The sequence below is a fragment of the Anguilla rostrata genome, chromosome 18 (genome assembly GCF_018555375.3).
Source record: "Anguilla rostrata isolate EN2019 chromosome 18, ASM1855537v3, whole genome shotgun sequence".
NCBI lineage: Eukaryota > Metazoa > Chordata > Actinopteri > Anguilliformes > Anguillidae > Anguilla > Anguilla rostrata.
The window spans coordinates 16,631,233-16,652,646 of NC_057950.1; the positions used below are offsets into that span (position 1 = coordinate 16,631,233).

The 21,414-nt window shown below is 44.7% G+C and overlaps 2 protein-coding genes across 10 annotated transcripts in view; both read left to right on the plus strand.

Moving 5' to 3' along the window:
- Positions 1 to 3,450, plus strand: part of mcph1 (microcephalin 1) — a 31,487-nt gene extending 28,037 nt beyond the window's left edge. For all 3 annotated transcript variants that reach the window (XM_064317024.1, XM_064317022.1, XM_064317023.1), the window contains exons 12-13: positions 1,657 to 1,894; positions 2,073 to 3,450. In XM_064317024.1, the coding sequence (XP_064173094.1) occupies positions 1,657 to 1,894; positions 2,073 to 2,137 (303 nt within the window). In that variant the 3' untranslated portion in view covers positions 2,138 to 3,450. The remainder of the gene's footprint in view (positions 1 to 1,656; positions 1,895 to 2,072) is intronic.
- A 2,183-nt stretch (positions 3,451 to 5,633) lies between these two features.
- Positions 5,634 to 21,414, plus strand: part of LOC135245161 (attractin-like protein 1) — a 194,026-nt gene continuing 178,245 nt past the window's right edge. For 2 of the 7 annotated variants that reach the window (XM_064318054.1, XM_064318055.1), the window contains exon 1: positions 5,640 to 6,876. In XM_064318054.1, the coding sequence (XP_064174124.1) occupies positions 6,632 to 6,876 (245 nt within the window). In that variant the 5' untranslated portion in view covers positions 5,640 to 6,631. Of the gene's footprint in view, positions 6,877 to 21,414 lie in introns of all 7 variants that reach the window. The other 5 variants (XM_064318056.1, XM_064318051.1, XM_064318052.1 and 2 more) reach the window with 5 other exon arrangements.

The following is a 21,414-nucleotide window of genomic DNA, read 5'->3' on the forward strand; positions in this document are numbered from 1 at the left end:
ATATGGTTAGCCTGGTGTTTGTGTAACAGAAAAATAATGCACTGTGAACGTGATAATAATACACCGGGAGATGAAAGATCGTATGGTAATTATGCTGTATAGCATAATTATTATCCACATGCTTTTTTAACTACCTAATTGCAGTATTAATCACAATTATGACAAATATTTTGCTATGATATTTTAATAAACAATAGGCAGTAGTTTCAATTAATTTGTGTTTTGTTGTATATAAATAAAACAAGCTGTCGCTGGAATTAAGAGCCCAAATAAAACCAGAATTACATGTTGTCTGATGCACATCCTGGCCTTCCTGGTCCGTATGTGCCCACTCACACACACACACGTACATGCGCGCGCTTACAGACACAGATGTGAATGGGTACTGTAGGAAGTGCAGTGATGTCATCAGTACAGGAGGGAAGGCAGGCTGCCGGGGGCTCAGGACCACAGAGGAAGAACGGTCATTGAAAAGTGCGAAAGTTAGAAGGCGCTTTGACTGCTCTGGTCCTCAGATGTGTGTGAGGGCCATTGTTTGTACGGGTCATTTCGCACAGGCGGAAGAGTATGGGGGGGAAGGAAGTGACCCCATCACCTATTTTCGTCGGAATTGACAACATCTAAACCTGCATGTTTTCGTGCCCCTTCCTCTAGTCATAATAACATTTCTCGGAGCAGGTGTCTGGTGTGCCGGTTGACACGATGTTAAAAAATGTCTGAAAAACAGAAAATGCCGGTCCCATTGGAGCCTTCACGTGTTTCACCTTTGATTACCATAAACTGTACGTGCGTGTTTGCAGTATTGCCTGGAGTTTCATAAGTCATATATCTGCTTGTTATGGGAAAGAGTGGAGACGTACGTTTCCACTCTCCATCTACATAATATAGGAATGGGACATATGGCAATATCAATAATACTCATGATAGTTTTTGTTCCCATTCTTATTTTTTTGTTTTTAACTTTTTTTATACATTGTTTTCACTTCAAGCTCCCATAAAATGACCACTCTGCAATTGCATAGCCCCATCTAAGTAAAATTTAATTAATTTTGTTGCCTGCAAAATAAATGTCTAATAAATGACAAAGTCTCATACATGGACATAACTGTAGTGGAGCCATTCTGATGTTCAATAGACTTCCTTGGAACTCCTGTTAAAACCAACATCCTGTGTACATTCTGAGATTCTGGTGGCTCATTTTTCTGTACTGGCTCCAATTTATTTGTCAGGTTTTCATTTTTTTGTCCCTTTGGGAGAATGACAGCGTTGGCTTCCCGGAGTAGTTTCACAGGAAATTTTCCCATGGCTAACAGATGATGTCTCCTCTTGAATGTCTTTGATGTCAAATTATGTTATTCATAAAATCTAGAAACGTTGCTTCATACTGTTTACTGTAAAAGCAGCGCCCTCTTCTGGCTATCACCTGAAACAACACACACTGATGATGGACACAATTGGAGCACTTAACCTAGACCACACCTGAACACTCGACTGTCTAGTATTCTTCATTTGACTCACTGCTGCTCCACTGTCTTCTGAGGAAAATGCATTAGAGCGAGTCTTCTAACATTGAATATTATTCTAATTATGAGCATTATAGATTATGTTCTTGCCTATGTTACCAGTTGCGTTTTGCTTATTTCTCACCTGTCCTAGATCTGCCGTCTTCAGCAGCACCTGTCGGCAGGTGAGCACCAGCAGGACCTGTTCTCCGACCAGCCGGTGATGTTCGTATCCCCGCAGTCCCAGCCGCCCACTCGCAGCCTGGTGGAGCTGATTCAGCTGTGCGGGGGCACAGTGTGCAAGACCGTGCGCCAGGCAGGCATCTGCATCGGATTCCACAAGGGCAAGAAGCCGCAGGGGACCCGGAGTCTCTCTGAACAGTGGGTGCTCGGTAAGAACGTGCCTAACACATTGAACCGCGCACGCGCTAAACCAAATATTTTAGTCACATTTTAATTTATAATCACCTTCGGTGTTTGTGTAAAATTATTCATCTATTTTGTGTTTTCTTTTTCTTTCTTATTTGTTGCGTTGGAATGCTGAATAGCTTTGTTTCCCTTCTCCTTTAGATTGTCTCACTCATCTCAAGGAACTGCCATATGACAACTACGACTTGGACAGAAAATCAGAGTGAAAGTTTTCACTTGATGAGCCTACATGCTTTTCAAATATGTGAAATGCACATTTAGTCAGAATATTTTGTTTTGTTGTTATATTTGATACCACAGCAGTAGTATTGTATACATCGACATACCTTTACATTTTAGGCATTTAGCAGACGAATTTTAATCTTGAATGACTGACGCAGCTTGCGTGTTTTTCATTCAAACGATTTATACAAGTTGATATTTACTGATGCAATTCCGTTTAAAGGGATATTTCATTTTGTTATAACACAGTTAGTTTTGTGGCGCGAACCCCATTTTATTTGCGTTGCGTGAATACTAGCAACATCAGCTGTCCCTGCTGACCATTAAGGGGAAACTGTCCAACCAAGGGGTATTGCGCATGTGCATACCGCAATCACAATTTTCGGGACCTAGTCGAAGTTTTACAACACAAACTAACTACGGAGGATAATAGATCGACAAAAAAGACTACTAACGTCAAACTGTCTGCTTTTTGAGCTGATAAACTATTTTCAGGTTTGAGTTAAGCTATAAATTGAGAAATATTTTCAGATTGGCTAGGCTACTGCTGGTTTTATTTTTTTTAATGCACGCGCCAATAGGATACATTAGTCAGTTAAAATAAAAAAATATTATTTTTCTTTTGTAAGGTAACAAATCGAAAATACATCAGATATCCAAAAAACAAAGACCGTTTGACATTATTTTATCGATCTACTATCTTTCGTAATTCAAGGGTAGGGTCACAATGCCTGCACTCCACCAAGTGATCTGACTGCCTTGTTACAACCACTAGCCAGTATGTTACACTGGAGCCTACACCTTTTTCCATATATATGGTGTTTCTAAATTTTCTAAGAAATAATATGTTTATGGATTTAATTTTAAAAATGAGAGAGTTTGGAGACACCTGTAAGATAGAGATAGACCTGTTAGTGTAAGTTGTTCTTCTGTGACTGCTTCCTTGTCCCCTGGGCTGCAGACAATTTTAATACTGTGGACGTGACAACAGGTCCACATGATGACACATTAACAAAACCTAATGCAGAAAACCATAACAGACTTACTCATCAGTCCGCATTGACCAGTCAAACAGTGTTAAAAAGTTTCATCATCGGCTGGGTCAAGCTGAAAGACATGCTACATTTGATATTTTTCTGTGTTGTTTTCACGCAATACAATCTTGTTGCCTCTGGAGTGAAGGAATTATCTCCCTCCGGTTTTCACGTGTCTGCTGTAAGCTCTTCTTGCAGCTATATTTGTCTCATTTTCTTGAAACAAAATATTTAGAAAAAATAAATAAGAAGCTTCTTTATACTGTCAGTCTCATAAGTAAATAAAACTGCCTGCTGAATTAAACATGAAGTAGAAAGTTAACGTTCTCTGCCACAGGCAAGGTGCACCGAGAACATAAATATTAATCATACCTGTTTATGCCCCCTCTGCACAGATATAATATGATCCAGAGAGAGTAAACTAATTTTCCTTTACCTGTGAGAGTGGCCATGAAGCACCTGTATGTTAGGTAGGTCATCTGCATGAATCCTAATTATCACTGTAAGATGAACAACCAAAGACTCTCAACTCCCAGCAGGCCAAATCACTACAGCAAAGGAGAACTACAGCAAGAAACAGGTTCTGGAGTGACCTGGTTAGGATGTACTGAAATAATGTCTGAAATTTTAACCGTAATCATTTTCTTGGGGGGTATAAATATCAATGTCTGCCTGTCCTAACATAGTGTGTATAATATAGCACATCCATGTGCATTTGGTACATCTGACTGAAAAATGTTCTCATGATTGTCCTTCAAGGGCTCTCCCATCAAATGAAGCTGGATAACCAGCACCGTGCTGCTTTGAACTTGAAAATGATCTTGATTATTAACGGATACAGCAAGAAAGCATAGGAAAATTACCAAACCTGCGCCCGAGGAATGTTCACAGGCATAGTTTTGATAAGCTTTAAGATGGCGACACAAGAAAACTAACTGAAATATGTAACTTTTGAAAGGATATTCGGTTGGAGTGTAGTGTGATTTTCCCCAAAAAAGGAATACACGGCTTTCTCACTCTTATTTTTAGAACAAACTCAATTATGTGTCAGTGATATAAAGTTCCTCTTGGTGCCAATGGTACCAAAGTAAAGCAATACTGATACTTTGACAGAAACCTAAAATATTAAACAATTGATTTACTGTGTAGAAGTGTAGTCTGGAAACCCAGACTCGATGTGACTTCAAGAGGAGATTGGGAACTGTGCTTGGTCAAAACTGTTGATGAACATTTTAAACACAATTGCAGGCACATCCAAACTTTGCAGTAGATACAAAAAAAGTATGTACTACATTATTTATACGGCTTTTGCATTTCTGTGAAATCTAGATGGACATTTTATATTAAAATGCAAGAAACGAATAAAAAGATACACCTGAGAATTCACAAGTTAAATCACTTTCAGAAAAGCCTTCTGAAGCTGATCAAATGTGTGAATGCTGTGAAAGAACACAAAGTACTTTCACACACTTTGTAGTTCAGAAACTGTTTTATGTTCTTGTACAAAGCATACTGTCTGCTCCTATGAATTAATTATCCTAATGAATCAGCCTACACTTAGCTTTAAATTGCTAGCTCTCTAACTCCCTTTCAATTAATTACCAAAAGATACATTCTTTAAAGAATGCTTAAATTGCTGAACACAGTTTGTGGTGCCTTTGTGTTTTATCTATGCCACCACGAGGTCTGCAATGGAACATGAGAACATTGAACCCCAAATAAATCAACATTATGATGACAATGCAGAACAAGTCATACCTAACAAATGTGTTTCAGCACCACCGAGTGGCAGATAAGTGAGAGATTTCAGATGATGCCGAGGTAACAAACAGCCTTTATACTATTAGCTTATGCTAAATCTAAAACCTCTCTCTCTCTCTCTCTCGTTTATAATTATAAGTGGAAAGTTGAAACCAATCCTTTCCAGAACAATTGACGCTTCATATATTTTCACTGCTAATCTACACTTGCCTGGATGGATGTTTGAGACTATGGGATGGGCCCAGTGCATGACCTCTTATATAAACTATAGGACATGACCTGTTATAAAAGCTTTATTACTATTTTTGTTGACATTTTACAAAGATTATATATATATATATATAATGAGTATAAGCACATGACCAGTTATAAAGACTACAGAAGTCTGTGTATGACCACTTAAAACATTACAGGGCTACATACACACAACGTTTTAAAAGAAACCACAAGGTTCTCTGTGAATGCCCTCTTGTAAGACTATCCCTCTATGCATGGCCTCATAATTAAAACCACAGCGCTCCCTCTGTACATGACCTCTTATTAGACAATCTACGACCTCTTGGAGACCAGGTTATATTATAGAATAGTTAGCCTACTGAAGTGAAGAGCCCCTCGCTGCCATTCGGTTTCACCCCTAGGCAAAATAGTATACGTGTAGGTTTAACGAGTTGTGCTAAGAAGAGGATATCTGGGATTGATTGACCTCTCGCGTAGCCTACGACACTGTCTCTTTAAATGAGGGATTGTGCCTCGCACATGCTCAGCTGGACGTGTGGGACTTTCTCCTGGAGAATCAGGAGCACAAATGCCGTACTGTGGACAGAGTTAAAGATGGAACTGGCTGATATATCTTAGACTTTCAGCACAATTTGGATTAAACGAAAATTCGGCAAACAAGGACTAAATCCGCCGCCGTTATAGTTTACATCGCTCAGACAAGCGAAGAAAAATGTAGTGTTATTTACGGGAGATTAATTCGGTTTCTTTTATCAAACGGAGCTGTGAACAACACCAGTTATCCTCGCCACATTCATGTTCAGATCTTTTTAGATTTTCTGAGCTGAAATTAGAAAAAGCTGTCGTTCACATTTCAGTCCTCTTGTTTTGTAGCTGGAAGGCCGTTTTTTTTAGGCTTTTAGCAATAGCACACCGCTATGCATACATTTTACATAAAATAACTGATTACATTTAAGAGCTTTAAAATGGCTGCTCGGCTCTGTTTTGAATAGAGGTGCTTTGTGAATTGTAACATTTTGTGTCCATAAATATATATGCATAGGCAACCAATGTGTTTGAAATGGTCCTGAAAAGACAACGTGATAATTGGCAACGCTGTTTTCCGTTTTCTAAATCTGCGACTGCTCGCTGTAGGGCGCTTTTCTGCTCTGTCTGCGGGAGGTAGCAGCTTGTCGGATTCCGTTTGCATTGAGTTCCATTCTCTTTGGTCACTAATTCAGAAGTGTATCTGAACTGTGCTTTATTTTTTGATGACACTTGGATTTTCGTAAAGTTCAATAATATGCAACATTTTAAAGCCTTTTAAGTCACTGAAAAATACAGAAACGACAACTAGCCTATCACGTGCCTAAGCCAAACCAACTTCGTGTTCTACGAATGAGCTATTTATAAACATAGATCCAACATATCATTAATGTTTCTCCGTAAATTCTGGTAGCTTACAAAATGGATACAAATATTTTCGCGAAAAGGGGCGTCCTTTGGTTTAAATGGAGGAGACATTACAATTCGCAGGATGCCAACGGATATTTGCTGTTTTTCATCGTATTTTACCTGGTGCTTTACACCGAAGGATCCCCTTCAAAACCATGCGATAAAAACTGCTTTTCCGGAAGGTGCTTCAATGGAACTTGCATATGTGACAAAGGATGGGTCGGGGATCTGTGCCAACACTGCCAGGGAAGGTTCAAGTAAGTAACGTTGCTTATAAATTTTACAGTGTTGTAATTTAGATTGGCTGCATCATTGACCGCCCGTCTTTCATATTGTTGTTTGATTGGTATCTGAAATGCTAGTGTGAAGGTAGCTGTGCTCTGGCACCCTACTTAAAAGAAACATGCAGTGTTTATATACGAAAGGCCACAGTGTTTCCGAACTCATTTCCAGTCTTGTGTTTCTACAGCTCGGTCTCATTTTGTCTTTTGGAGTTGGGGATAGCCAAATTTTCTAAGCTTCGCTCGGCCTTTTGTTCGCTCCCAAAGATTGTCTGGTATGAAAAATAAAAACACAATATAACCTGCACCAGTGCTGAGTAGGCTATATCAAACAAGTAATCCAACACGAAATGTTTCGGTGACAATGAGAGGAAAATGACGAGCCTTTATTCGTTCTGGTGATCTTTGTCTTGGCCTATTTTCCCAAAGCTTCCAATTTTACCTGTTTTACTGTACGGATATCTTGAAATAATTTGTAGAGATGGCTAAAACACCAAGGCTTTCATTATACGGCCAGTCATTCATTAGATAAAAAGACATCTCACTCCCCAAGCTCCCTATCTGTTAATGTGTGTTTTGGGGTCACTTACTTGAGGTTATACAGCAAACGTGTATTTTCTAAAACACAAGTCTTGTTTCGGGCAGGTAATTTATGCCTACTTTATATTGCCATGGCTTAAGGGGTGTTGAAAAGGAATATAGGTGTCCATATGATTATTACAGTATTTTAGAAGGTTAAACAATGCAGCAAGAGCTCAAGCCACATAATTCTTTTTCAATGGTCCCTGACCTACCTGTTTGAAATTCAGATTAGGAGGCAATGAATCTCTGAGTGGTGGGTACTGCTGAGCTCCCATTATCCCTGGCTGAACACTCAAGAGTGTCTGTTAATCAGGACCATTATTTCTTTTATAGCACTTGGAAAGGACATATTACATGTGGTCTTTAAGCCCCAACACACCTGCCCCCGAGAAAACGGTTAACTGTGTAGAACGGAGGGGTTGCTAAGATTTTGCTATTTGCCAAATCCCATTATTTCCATTAACAAGTGTTACTCTGGGTGGTCATTGGCGGGTCTCATTGGCTTTTTGTAAACAGACTTGAAGCATACAAAGTTTATCCCGCACATTTCCCTTGCTAAATGTGCCAGTTTTTGGAAGGTGGAGAGGTGTGTAACAGGGTACTCGATTTGAGAGAGGCTATACGTTTTAAAATGTAGTTGTTTGTTGGGTAAAATCTTTGTGAACATCTCTGATCTCAGAGCCTCCATCGCTTGTGGGGGTGCAGGTGCAGAACAAATGGAGAAAAGGATAAAACGGATGAAGGGGAAATAGGAACAACATGCCAGAGCTCCAGTACTAATTAAATGCATACTTTTTAAAGCCTCAGAAAATTTCAAAACGGAAAAAAAAACACTGCTTGGAAAAACATGACCATCATGGTTAATGGAGCCACTTCTGTGAGTCCAATTAGAAGCCTAGAAGTTGAGAGTAATTATGGTAGTTTTGCCAAGGAAGGTATAGCCTAGCTATACAGTTTAATGCAAATGACCCCAGACAAAGGACTTTTTCAGGGCCAAAATACAAAATGTTTTTGACTGGCCTTCCTGAATCCAACTGAACATGTGTTTCACATGCCAAAGACAAGACTGAAGGCAAACGCCCCAGAAACAAACAGGAACCGAAGATGGCTGCAGTACAGGCCTGGCTTGGCATCACGAGGGAAGATTCCCAGCGTTTCATGATGTATTGTGGGCCATAGACTTCAGGCATCTAATGCAAAGGATTTGCCACCACATACTAAATATGACAACTTTATTTCTGATTATGATCATTTGTCCAATGGATGAAATACCCTCAAATTAAAGCTGACACCTGCACTTTAGCCTACATTCATTTTATTGAATAAGAGAATATTCATTGTTTTATTTTAAATCCAATGTGCGGGACTACACAAGACAAGAAAAATGATGTCACTGAGCCAGTATTTTTGCATTAACCTGTATGTAAGCTTCCTTGCATAAACTGTAATTAATCACATCCTTAAGACCTGTTGGTCACATGTCAAAACCATTGGTCTATGTGACCACATACAATGAATAAACCATTATTTACAGCCTATAGCATTTGTGACTAGATTGTGGAGGGATTAAATGCTGTATTCTATGTCAGTGATGCATTTTCTGTGAGATTATCGTCTTGCAGCTAGGTTAAAATCTCAGGTGGGAAACCACTGTGCCTTTCAGCGGAGTATCCTAGTGTGATTTTCTAGTAGGCTAAATCCAGTTGTATAAATGGATAGTTTGGGGGAAAGATATGTGAACGCATTTGACGTGCGTGCTTGCGTGTGCTTTCATTGAAGCTGGAGGGTTCCTTGCCTCCACCTGAAAACAAGACGTTCAGTTCACTTACCAAACTGTTATGTTTATTGTTATCAGCCAATCAAGACGTTATTAGGCCAAAGGCACGCTTTCAGTGGGGAGCGAATTTCTCAACGCGCCATTTGTTGCAGGGAGATTATGTGAAACTGTTTTCTCCTGCTCTCTGCATGTTGAAGTCTAATGGGCCGGTGGAGCTGCTGGAAGGCTTAAATAAGTGGCCCGTTAGGATCGGCTCCTGGGCCAGAGCGATTGTAAAGCCCTGCGTGAGCTCACCTGACTGAGCTGCCCTGTGCACTGCCCTGCGTGAGCTCACCTGACTGAGCTGCCCTGTGCACTGCCCTGCGTGAGCTCTCCTGACTGAGCTGCCCTGCGTGAGCTCACCTGACTGAGCTGCCCTGTGCACTGCCCTGCGCGAGCTCACCTGACTGAGCTGCCCTGCGCACTGCCCTGCGCGAGCTCACCTGACTGAGCTGCCCTGCGCACTGCCCTGTGCGGTGCCCTGTCCTCTCCCGTAGGGCAGCGTTCAGCTGTAGCGTTTGTCTTTTGGCTGAATCGTCTGGGCCGTTTGGTAGCGCCGTTCCCGTTTCCTTTTAACGGGCGTCTCTCCCGCAGCCGGGGACTGGGGCTCTCATGGAGCCGGGAACGGAGAGTTCTGGTTCTGTGGTGGCCCGTCGCATTTGAGTTATTCAGGCGTATAAAGGGAAGTGCAGTCAGAGAATAGCACTCAAAAAAGAGGCGATTTCAGATGAACTCATCCAAGGCCCTTCCGGTGTTTTTGTTTTGTTCACATTGATGTTTTTCAATAAAACGGAATGGAGACAGAAAACTGTGCGCTCAGTTAAACTTATAAAAGTGGTTTGCTACAGCGCCACGGTTTGATCCTGTGGCCTACAGGAACACTGTTCCCTGTCTGTACCCTGCCTGAGATCAGTGCTCTCCTCTGTAAGGTCAGCAAGGTTGTGTTGGTTGTTTAAGGGAACTGTGTGCAGTTTATTTTCTTTTTGTGGTCAAATATTTTCAGTTGTATTTAAGCAAACCAAGTGAACAGAAAAACAGTGCCAGTGAAACAATGTTTTCTGTTGTCGACAGGACTGTAAATAAACTTTGGAGTATTGAAGGGCCCAAACCTTGCTATCCCTTTTAACAACCTTTGTTGAACCTGTTCTTGGTTGTTGTTGATCAAATCTACTATCTGCTTCTCTGTGCATTGAGAATACTGCTCTACAGACACCTAACTTATTCTTAGACTCCTGTCATAAATCTGCTTTTATTTTACAGTAATTGTAGTCCTGTCACACTGTGACCCTACCCACCCTGTATACATGCTGATCACTATACTCATTGTCTACTCAATCCCCATCTAACTTTACTGTCTTACACACGCACACTTCAAATATGTTCCTCATTTAATTATTTTGTATTCTGTGAATTAAAAATAAATAATAGGCTACATTAAAAAAATAGTTTTAAGTCAAATGAAATTCAGTAAAATTCCATTATTCAAAATGCTTATGAGGTGCTCAGCTGGGCAGTCTCTCGGATGGGGTTTGAAGTGGTAGGTAAATGAAAGAATTCAGATGATGCAGAGGTAACAGCCTTTATACTTTTAAATTATGATAAATCCAAAACCACCATGCAGACTTCAGAAGCTTTTAAACACACTTTGGAGATGAGTGACTCTGAAACACAGACTGTAGGGGCACAGCACCTCAAACACAGTCCAGTACTAAGAAACCACAAGGCCTATAAGAACAGACGTTGGTTTCCCCCTGTTAGGAAGATTGACAGCAGCTGTTAGCCTGACACTCGCTCTGCAGCCCCCTAGGCCTGCGTTGGAGCCGTTCTTATCTTCCCTTCTCCGGGGACACACATCCCCCCTCTCACGCTTTCCCTCTATCTCTTTCACCATTTCTGTCACTCACTCGCTCACTCTCACACACGGTCGCACCCACACAGCTCAGTGCATGAACTCAAACAGGCCGATGTTTGTACAGTGGTCGGGGGAACTTTGTACTCGGTCAGATCCACTGTTGAGCGAAGCTACAGAGAGAATGGTCACTTCTGTGGTTTCTGAAATTAGGGAAAACAACCTCCAGTTTTCTACCAGGATTAAGTCACACAAGTCATGAATATCTCATGCCTGCTTCCTGGCATAAAAACAGTCATATACATTTAAATTTAAATGACATTATTCAGATTGTGTGTATGGATTGCCTGTAAACAGAAATAAGTGTCATGTGTATGGAATCAAGTTTCCACTCCGCTCGGGTCCCTCCTGTGCAGGTCAGGGCCAAGGATGAGCGATGTTTAGCGCATGTTTACGGACAGGACGGGCTGGGATTTCTCAGGGTGTTTAAGAGATATGAATCCTGTGCCTATGTGAGACAAGCAGGAAAAGCTTGATTAAGGCTTGACCAGAGCAAGGAAGTATCCACCCCTGGAGAAGAAAAGAGGTTCCTCTGTTGGAGAGTCCAGTTGTACCCCTTTCTCACCCAGACCCCGGGTTGACACAGGATATTGTACGTGGGTTGAACCTGCGCTTGACCCATTCACACCACACTGTGGTCACAGGTGAGTACCAGGTCTTTGCTGTTCACATAAGACCTGGGTCCATTTACTTTACATTACATTACAGGCATTTGGCAGACGCTCTTATCCAGAGCGACGTACAACAAAGTGTATAACCATAACCAGGAACAAGTATGACGAAACCCCTAGAGAGAAGTACCGGTCCAAGTACAGGGAACAACCGCATAGTTCAACTTGGACCCTGATGGTTAAACTGATTAACACTAACAACGGAGAACGGCAACAACGCAATCTATGGAAAAATACAAGTAGTCGTTAAGACAGTTAATGCACTAGTCACCTACGAAACAGCTGCCTAGTTACAACCCTAAGTTTAGTCATTTACAGGGGGGAAGGGAGGGAGGGGGAGAGGTGCAGCCTGAAGAGGTGAGTCTTCAGTCGTCGTTTGAAATGGGTCAGTGTCTCAGCTGTTCTGACCTCCACAGGGAGGTCATTCCACCATCGTGGGGCCAGAACAGACAGGAGACGTGTTCTGGAATTTACTTCGGTACGCATCACTGCTGAACAGGGTTGTCACGTTTTGACGTCATTAAAAGTGGATGTTTCAAAGTCTATTTACGCTGGGAGTTCAGCATGGTGGACTGTGCGGACGATCCACTGTTTGGTCAGGCAATCGTAGACTGTAGGATTTATTTGTCTTGATTCAGTCACTTAATGAAATCTTAATGCAACTACTTATGGTCTGCAATCATGTTCAAGCATCTTTGCGGTCGACGAGAGCAGGATTTATGGTTGAGCGGGCTGGAAGTCACTGCCGATATCTACGAAGGAGAAGAGCGCTTCTGTTGTCCTCAGTGGCTATAGTGAGCCTTGGCACGGTGTCAAAGTTCTCCTCTGATCATAACGACTGAGTTTCCTTGATCGAGACCCACATAGAGTAACCTGCCCCCCCCCCCTCATACCGAAGCCCAGCCATGGCACTTGAGTAAAACCCATTGTTATGCAGTGTTTGAGGGCCGACCGAACACAATGCCTTTGAAGCACACATGCTCAGATGTGCCACAGTCCCAGGGGTCTGCTGGCTCTGATGACCACACCCCTCTACCCACCCCCACCACCTGCCACCCCCCCTTTGAAAATAAACTTAAAGGCTGTTGTGGTAAAAAGTGTGGAAACTTAGGATTGCTATGCATAGAGGTTGTCCTGTTCTGTTCTCAAGTTTTTACGACATACTATTTGTTGATTTGTAGCGGCAGTTTTATGTACCAGCAGGGGTAATGTGTGTGTGTGTGTGTGTGTGTGCGTGCCTGCGTGTGTGTGTGTTTGTGTGTGAATTCCTTCCTCCCTTTTTGGCCTTTTTTAACAGCAGGCTGTGATCACTGCTCTGGTGTAACTGCTTCAGCCTTCGCTGACCTGGACGGCATCCAGGTCTGAATTTCCTGGCCTGTTGATAACATCTGTAAGGCAATTCCTCACAACAAAACAGAGTCCATGTGCTGTTGACTGGATTTCATATGGTCTTGTGGAGTGTACAAGCAACTCCATTCTCACAGGACTGAATTCACCACTAAAGAGCTTCAATGCAAAGGCACATTTTGAAGGACGGTAGCCTATATTGCAGATGATCACGTGTTGTAACTGTAAGCCACGGTTGTTCTCATAATCTACTCTGATCACCTTCTCCTCGGACTCATTCAGCTCCTCCACTGCCTTCAGGAGGCGGAGTCTTCAGAAAGCACAGTCAGATACACAGCAATTTGCATATTCATGAGTGTGTCGGCGCTGCTAACAGGTTTCCTCTGAAAAGGATAGCAGTGCGGGTGGTGGGCGTACTCCTGGGGTCAGAGAGGGCTTCTGAGGTGACATAATGGGGCGGGAAACGCAGCTGGGGCCCCAGAGGAGCCGCGCCGCCTGGGCAGAGTGCACTCTGCTGGCATGGAAGAGTGCTTTCAGAGCTCTCTGGAGCTGCCCTGGAGAGGCTGATTAAGCGGCATGTTTGTAATGTGAGGAAGAAAATGTCAGATCTATTCATAAGTCCTCGGAGTTGGATTACAGACTGAATGCTGTCTGTAATACTGATGTTGAGTGCAGAGACCTGCAGTTTTCTGTGCTAAGCATCAGGAATGTTAGCTCTTGATATTGAGTGTGGGTGTCTGATGTCGTCGTAGCGTGACACGGTTTGTCTGACTGTGATTAGCTGCATGCCGGTACTGTTGTCAGTTCAATCCCACAATGACTTCAACTGTCAGCAAGTCCAAATATGAAGTAGAGCTATGAACACACCCATAAAGAAAGGGGACGCACATTTTCCGTATTTTAAACTTGATAGAAAATATTTAGAGTCGGGCCCGTTGACATGCACCCCCTCTAGGAGGGGTAAGATAGCAGCCCGTGCCACGATTGCGGTGCTGAGATGCTGTCGTTAAAGTTTTCTCTCCAGAATAGATCAGCCTCCGAGGTGCAGATTCCACAGGTGGCAGGAATCGATCGTTATTCACATTATCTGTACGCCCTCATGCTGCGTGCTTCTTCCCACACCCGTTGTCTGCGCAGATCTCAGCTTGTCGCTCTCCGTCGTCACCTTCTTTCCGCACGCGTAGCTGCTACGCTGCAGTGGCGCGCACCGCTGCGGTCTGGTGCGTTTCACGAGTACGCTGCTCCCTCCGGGTTCACGGATTAGAGCAGAGGTGGCCAGCCGAGGTCCTGGAGCGCCGCGGGGTCAGCTGGGACTTGTTGTTACTCTGCGCGTAATTGATCAGTTAAGAGTCGATTGCAGTTAACTCGCCTAATCATGTTTCTTGGGTCTAAAGCGGTTGTTTGTTTAAGGAAAGCAAAAACCAGCAGACCATGCTGCCCCCCAGGACCGGGGTTGGCCACTCCTGGATTATAGGCTGGCTGGTGTAAATCCGATGCTAAACCTGTTTAGCGTGTCAGGCTGCGGCTCACTTAAACCCTGCGTAAAGCTCTGTTACTGGACAAAGGTGTTTCCGGAACCTACCTGGCCAGCTGTAATTGAGGCTCTCTGTTGCTTTTTTAACAAGGCCCTTCTGGCTTTTTTCCCCACGTTTTACACCTGCTCGTACGCGGTGTGTGGAAAAAGAGCCTCGCTGGAGGACCCGGGGACAGATGGTGACTCGGGGAAGGGGAAGGTGCGCGGCGGGGGGGGGGCTGGTGCATTTTTAACGGAGCGGAGGAGAAGCTGGGCCGTCGTGGGCGATGATGGTCTCTCTAAGAACCCAGCGGGACGCTGCCTCCTGCCGCAGTGACGCTTGTTAAACGCTGGGGGTTGTGTGGGGAACAGGATTACACGATCAAACGCCGCGAGGCCTCTACTGCAGCTCTTATAAAGCCTGACCAGCAGCCGTCACGGGCATGTCAGGGGCATGCAGTACTCCACACAAACAGGCCCCATAGCATCTCTGTGCTTATCAGTGCTTCTGTGCTCGCTGCTGTAGTGCCCCAAACCCGCTCTGGAACATGCAGAGAAGACAAGAGAACTCAGGCAATGAAGATTTAATAAACTGACTGTGTGGCTGTATGCAGCGTGTGCGTTTGTGTCTGCTTGTTCATCCATGTCTGCGTCTGTGTGTGTGTCTGCGTGTTCATCCAAGTCTGCTTCTGCGTTTGTGTCTGCGTGTTCATCCAAGTCTGCTTCTGCATTTGTGTCTGTGTGTTCATCCATATCTGTGTTTGTGCAGACATGCAGACAAATGCAGGGCCTAAAATGTTTCTCATAGCTTGGGTGCCCCAAATCTCAGTTGTGTCCGACGGTCTTATTTCACAGGTTTTATATATTAAGGAAAATCTGAAATGTTGAGGGAACTTTGTTGCCAAATTCACACACAATGCCCCAGTAGCTGAAAACCCCTATGTTTTACAGATATCAACACAGTGGCATGCTGGGAGCTCTAGATAGAGAAGAACAGAGTATCTGAACAGTGGCACTGGGGAAAAACCCAATTTTTTTTACTGTGATATCAACACAGTGGGATGCTGGGAGTTCTGTGGAGAGAAGAACTGAGTATCTGAACAGTGGCACAGGCATTTACCCTTCTCATTTCGGGTGATGAAATTCTAACACTAACTCTGATATGCACATTGCTTCTCTTTAATGTTCTCTTCCAACAATGACTGAATACATTAGCAGGGTTATTGCCCACAAAGTCCAGCTCTCCTGTGAGCTCTTGGCTCTGATTGAATTTACACGCCTCTCTCCATGCCGAGTCCTTTGATCCTGTCCTAATAGGCCTGGATCCTCACTCACAGGTGAAGAGAACAGGTGTTCAGCCATCCGGCTGATTGGAGGGGAAATACATTCACCTTGAGGGAAGCCGAAGCACGTAGCCACTTTATTTATGAAAATAAAACGAAACAGATGCTGATTAATCCAAAGCTTATAGATCTGTAGCACAGATCCTGATGCTATTGAATTGTGTTTATACTTAGACGTGATGCGTGTTTATACTTGGATATGATCTGTAAATATATGGTGCTTAATACTCTTATAAGAGCTGTAATCATGGCTCTCATTTCTCTGATTTGAATGGTAAATATATGGATTATTACTTTGATTGATGCTATAAGTATGTCTCCTAGCACGCGATGCGGAGTAACAGAACCCGCCCTCTGAGTGGGGAAAAAGCTTGGCCGGTGGGGAAAATGGTAAATGGACTATGGACGTGGGTGGGGGTTGGGTGGGGTGTGAGGTTGGGGGGTTGCTGGGCAGTGACGTATAGCCTACATATTGGATCCATCATGTAAGAAAGATCCTCCCGTTTCAATGGCCTGGTTTGGTGTGGCCCGCTTGTCTCGCGGGGGGAGCGTGTTTGGCCTGAAGGGGCGTTAGATATTCACAGATGGGCTTTGAATAATTGAAATGTTTGATTTAGCCTACGCTCCGTTCCCCCACCCCTCCCTCTACGCACACACATCGCCTTCCAGAATAAATGAAATCTTGTTATGTTCCCTCTTGTCCTGGATCTGGCACGTTGATGGCTCCGCGCCGCAGCGGATGGGAAACACGGCGATGGCTCTGCGGCGCTTTCGCCCGCTCCCTCTGGCGCGAGCACAGCTTGCACAGCGTCGCTGGCGGATGTGCGCGGGAGGCGTAGCGACGAGCTGTAGGCTAGCTGTCCTGCGGTACGTATCCGCGCGGCTGGATGTGCAAACAAAACAAACATGAATTTTTTATGGCCCGATCGCATTTCAGACTGGCTCTATGGTGCATCTTTGACATGTCGCAGCTGTACGTGTCTTAAATATCTGTTCACTTTCACTTGCTGGAGATTAAAATTGTGAAATGATGTCTCCCTGATGTTAAGTGAATGCTTATGATGTGAACTTATGATGCACCGTCTATGCATCAGTAGGGTAACGGGCCCTTAGCTTTGCTGAAAAACGTTATACAATAATCATGCTAATGTTAAAATATGATTTTTATTCCTTGTGTAAATGAGACCATGAGGGGTAGGCTATATTTAAAGACGTAGGCTATAAAGAGTTTAGCTGTCTAGTGGCGTTTACTTTTGTTTACAATGGTAATTGTTGGTTCGTTCAGCTAACTTCACACTTATCGATTATAAATGGGCCTTCTGTGTCTTTGTGATATTGCACTTTTGTGTTCCTGAGATCAACATGTTCTCCTCTCTGGATAGGAGCATCTAGTAGGCTAATCGGTTGTAATGTAATGTATGGGCATGAAATCCCAGTGGCCACATATGTGTTTTTTTTAAATCAGGCAGTGCTAGCTCTCATATAAGTATGTCCTTGCAGAAGGAAACATTTAAATATTGATTTTGAGCGCTGGAAGAATATTGAGTCACGATTGGACAGGGTCTTCCGAATCAAAGATGGGCTTTTCTCTTTATCCTCTTTGTGCTGGGGTTGCTCTGGGGATTAAACCTGGCAAAATGAGTTTGGTTTAATGTATCCCGCCTTTATCAGTCTGCCTCTGAAGGACATTCCCAAGGCTCTGTGCTCCTCCTAATTTTTTTAAAATGCTACTGCACATTCTGAAAAATAGGCTACATAGTACGACTGGAATTTGAAAACTGTGAACAAGAGCAAAACAAAAAAAACTAAAACCACTGCTTTCTGCATTCAGAGAGCTTTCTGGGGCCTGTGGGATTGATTAAAATTGTTATGAATGTAGGCTACATGTGGATCCACAGTGGGCTGGGTGTGTTCGGGAAAGGGGGTGGAGTGAAATTTGCACCCCAGTGAAATTTGCAGCATGACTTTCATGCTGGCAACCTAATCCCCCTGTTTATCTGACTAAATAAATGCGTCCATCTCCACCATAACTGATGTGTGAGGTGAGTTCGGGTGTGCAAAGGTTGCCATGTGGCTCCCAGATGGGGCATTCACTGTGGGTTTCCCCCATTCCCCCTCATATTCAGAGCAGAATCTCTCACCACCACAGAATCCTCATCATCAGAGCAGAATCTGAATTTTCGTCTGCAACAGATCATCGTCATCTGCAACCGATCATCATCGTCATCTGCAACAGATCATCAACATCATCTGCAACAGATCATTGTTGTCATTATTATCATCTTTGTTGTCTTCTCCAGAATCTTCATCATATGCATAATAATCACTAATTTTTAGTGTGATGGGTTGTTTGCCTTTTGTTCATATCCACAGGATATGTGTCACGTCAAGTCAGATTTCCTTGTTTCAGTCAGATTTTCTAGATTCTTTCTTGTTCTGTTGGTTGTGGCAGAAGTGTGGCTCCTCATAGCTCTGTTCAGATACAGAGCACTGCTAAACCACTGCACCACTGGCACAGTGTTACAGAGCACTGCTAAACCACTGCACCACTGGCACAGTGTTACAGAGCACTGCTAAACCACTGCACCACTGGCACAGTGTACAGCACTGCTAACCCTGCACACTGGCACAGTGCAGCACTGCTAAACCACTGCACCACTGGCACAGTGCTACAGAGCACTGCTAAACCACTGCACCACTGGCACAGTGCTACAGAGCACTGCTAAACCACTGCACCACTGGCACAGTGTTACAGTGCACTGCTAAACCACTGCACCACTAGCATTGTGTTTCATAGCACTGCTAAACCACTGCACCACTGACACAGGGTTTCATAGCACTGATAGAGCACTGCTTTTCAAGATGAATGGGGTCCTCAGTATTCTGAGCACTCTGTGCGGAAAGCCTGCAGGCATTGTTGTGATAAAGTCCCTTCCCTTTCAGGGACGCACCCTGTACTCCGGGGCCAGGCGTTTTCTGGCTGCAGCGGCTGTTTTCCTGCCCAGCCGAGCGCTGAAGCGGCCGCCGGTGGTCCGCAGCAGAGTAATGAGCGCTTCAGCACAAATCCACGCAGGATTATCTCTGATCTGAGAAGAGCTGCAGGGCAGGAGGCTGCCGGCCTTCTCTTTCTCTCTGTCTGTCTCTCTCTCTCTCTTTCCTCTCTCTCTCTCTCTCCTCTCACGTGGCTCCCGGTACCCTTCGCCGTGACCGCTCTGCATGCGCCGCCCTGGCGCCGGCGAGCTGCCGGATTTTCAGCCACCGCTGGTTTGCCGTGTGTTTTTAATGGGGACGCCACCTTGCGTCCGGTTCCTTTAGGCCCAAATCGCCCTCTCTGTGACCGAGCGGTTTGTCTCAGGGCTGCTCCCCCCTCGGCCTCCGCTTGTCTAATAGGCGTGTTTCCCTCTGTGCGCGCGTGCGTGCGTCAGCTGCAAGGGCGTGTTGTGAAAGCTGACCTCGCTTTGCTGCTGTGACTCGGGGGAACCTCTCCGGCTCTCTCTGCGTCTCTGAGCCTCCGCCGCCCAACATGAGCTGCAGTCCCGCCTGTGTGGGGGCGTGCTGCTGCGGTGCGCGCGTGTGGCTGTTTGGGGACGTTACACGCGTGTGGCTGTTTGGGGACGTTACACGCGTGTGGCTGTTTGGGGACGTTACACGCGTGTGGCTGTTTGGGGACGTTACGCGCGTGTGGCTGTTTGGGGACGTTACGCGCGTGTGGCTGTTTGGGGACGTTACGCGCGTGTGGCTGTTTGGGGACGTTACGCGCGTGTGGCTGTTTGGGGACGTTACACGCGTGTGGCTGTTTGGGGACGTTACACGCGTGTGGCTGTTTGGGGACGTTACACGCGTGTGGCTGTTTGGGGACGTTACACGTGTGTGGCTGTTTGGGGACGTTACACGCGTGCGGCTGTTTGGGGACGTTACACGCGTGTGGCTGTTTGGGGACGTTACATGCGTGTGTGCTGAGAAAGCGATAGAGCGATAGACGTCACTGACTGCGGGCCCTTGTGTCTTTGCCCAACCCCCCCCTCAGGCAGATGCGGTGCGGACACAGATATGACCCTTGACCCCTGAACCCTGACCCACTATCGCTGCCACTCAGCTGACTTGGTGAGCGTTTACATGCATACCTGTGATAAGCTGCCAGTCAGTGCTGGTCAGATGTGGATGTGTGAGCGTATGGGCGGGGCGAACGCGAGCGGGTGTAGGGTCACCAGGGTAGGCGCATCAATGCTGTGGCCGTCCCTCTGATTGATTTCCTTTAGAAGCCGGCCCTGTGTTGGTGTTGGCGGTGTTTAATTGGTTAGGTGTTACCAGTGCAGTGTGTGGCCCCGTGTGCAGTCAGGGCTCATTACAGTGATTAAACAGGGCCGTATCGGGCAGGAGCAGCACTGTGTCACTAACCTTACACTGTTACAGGACAGCAAGTGCAGTACACACACACTCACTTAAACACACACACATGCACACACATTCTCTCTCTGTCTCACAATCTCTCACACACAAACACACTCACTTAAACACACACATGCGCGCACACATTTTCTGTCTCTCAATCTCTCTCACACTCACATAAACACACACACACACGTATACTTCCAGTAATGGGCACATGCACATGTCACATGCCTCACGTGTGCTCTTTGGCGATGTCGGACTGGAATGGCAGATGTTTAATCTGTAGAAGGCTGGATGTTATTTCTGCAGTCCTCTAAACCTGCCTGTGCTGGGAGAGTCCTGTAAAGCTGTAAATCCATTTAACTGGAATTGTCAGGAATCTGACTTATTCACAGCTTTTTTCTTATAGTAAATTGCATGGTGATAATTTGAGTGTTAACATTATATGTATGAAGTTTTCATAGGTAGAGAGTGAAAATTTCCATTTATTTTCAGTGATGTGTCGATAACCTGAAGAGTAGAATATTCACCTCAACCCTGCTGGTTCAGATTGAGCCCATATTGACTTACCATCTGCACTGTTTTGTGGTTTTTTCTTGGTTTTAAAAATATACAGTCTCTTTCCATCTCAAGCAGTGCTGTTGTCTACACTCCCTCAGCTGTTGCCAAGCAACCCTTTCCCTTCGTACATTCTGGCCTATGTCGGTGCGATTGTTCTTGTCTGGCGTCGTTTGGTGATTCGAACATTCTGGATTTAGAGTGCGTTTTTTACCTACCTGGCAGAGCAGTCGTAGTCGCAGTAGCAGGTTTGTGCTATAACCTTCAGGATTCTGGTGGGGATTCACCGTGTGACTGCCTCATCTGTCAGAAATGCATTGCTGCAGGTGAAATTAGGTTTGGCGAGGCATGCGTCATCCCACACACATTAAGAAGCTTACCTG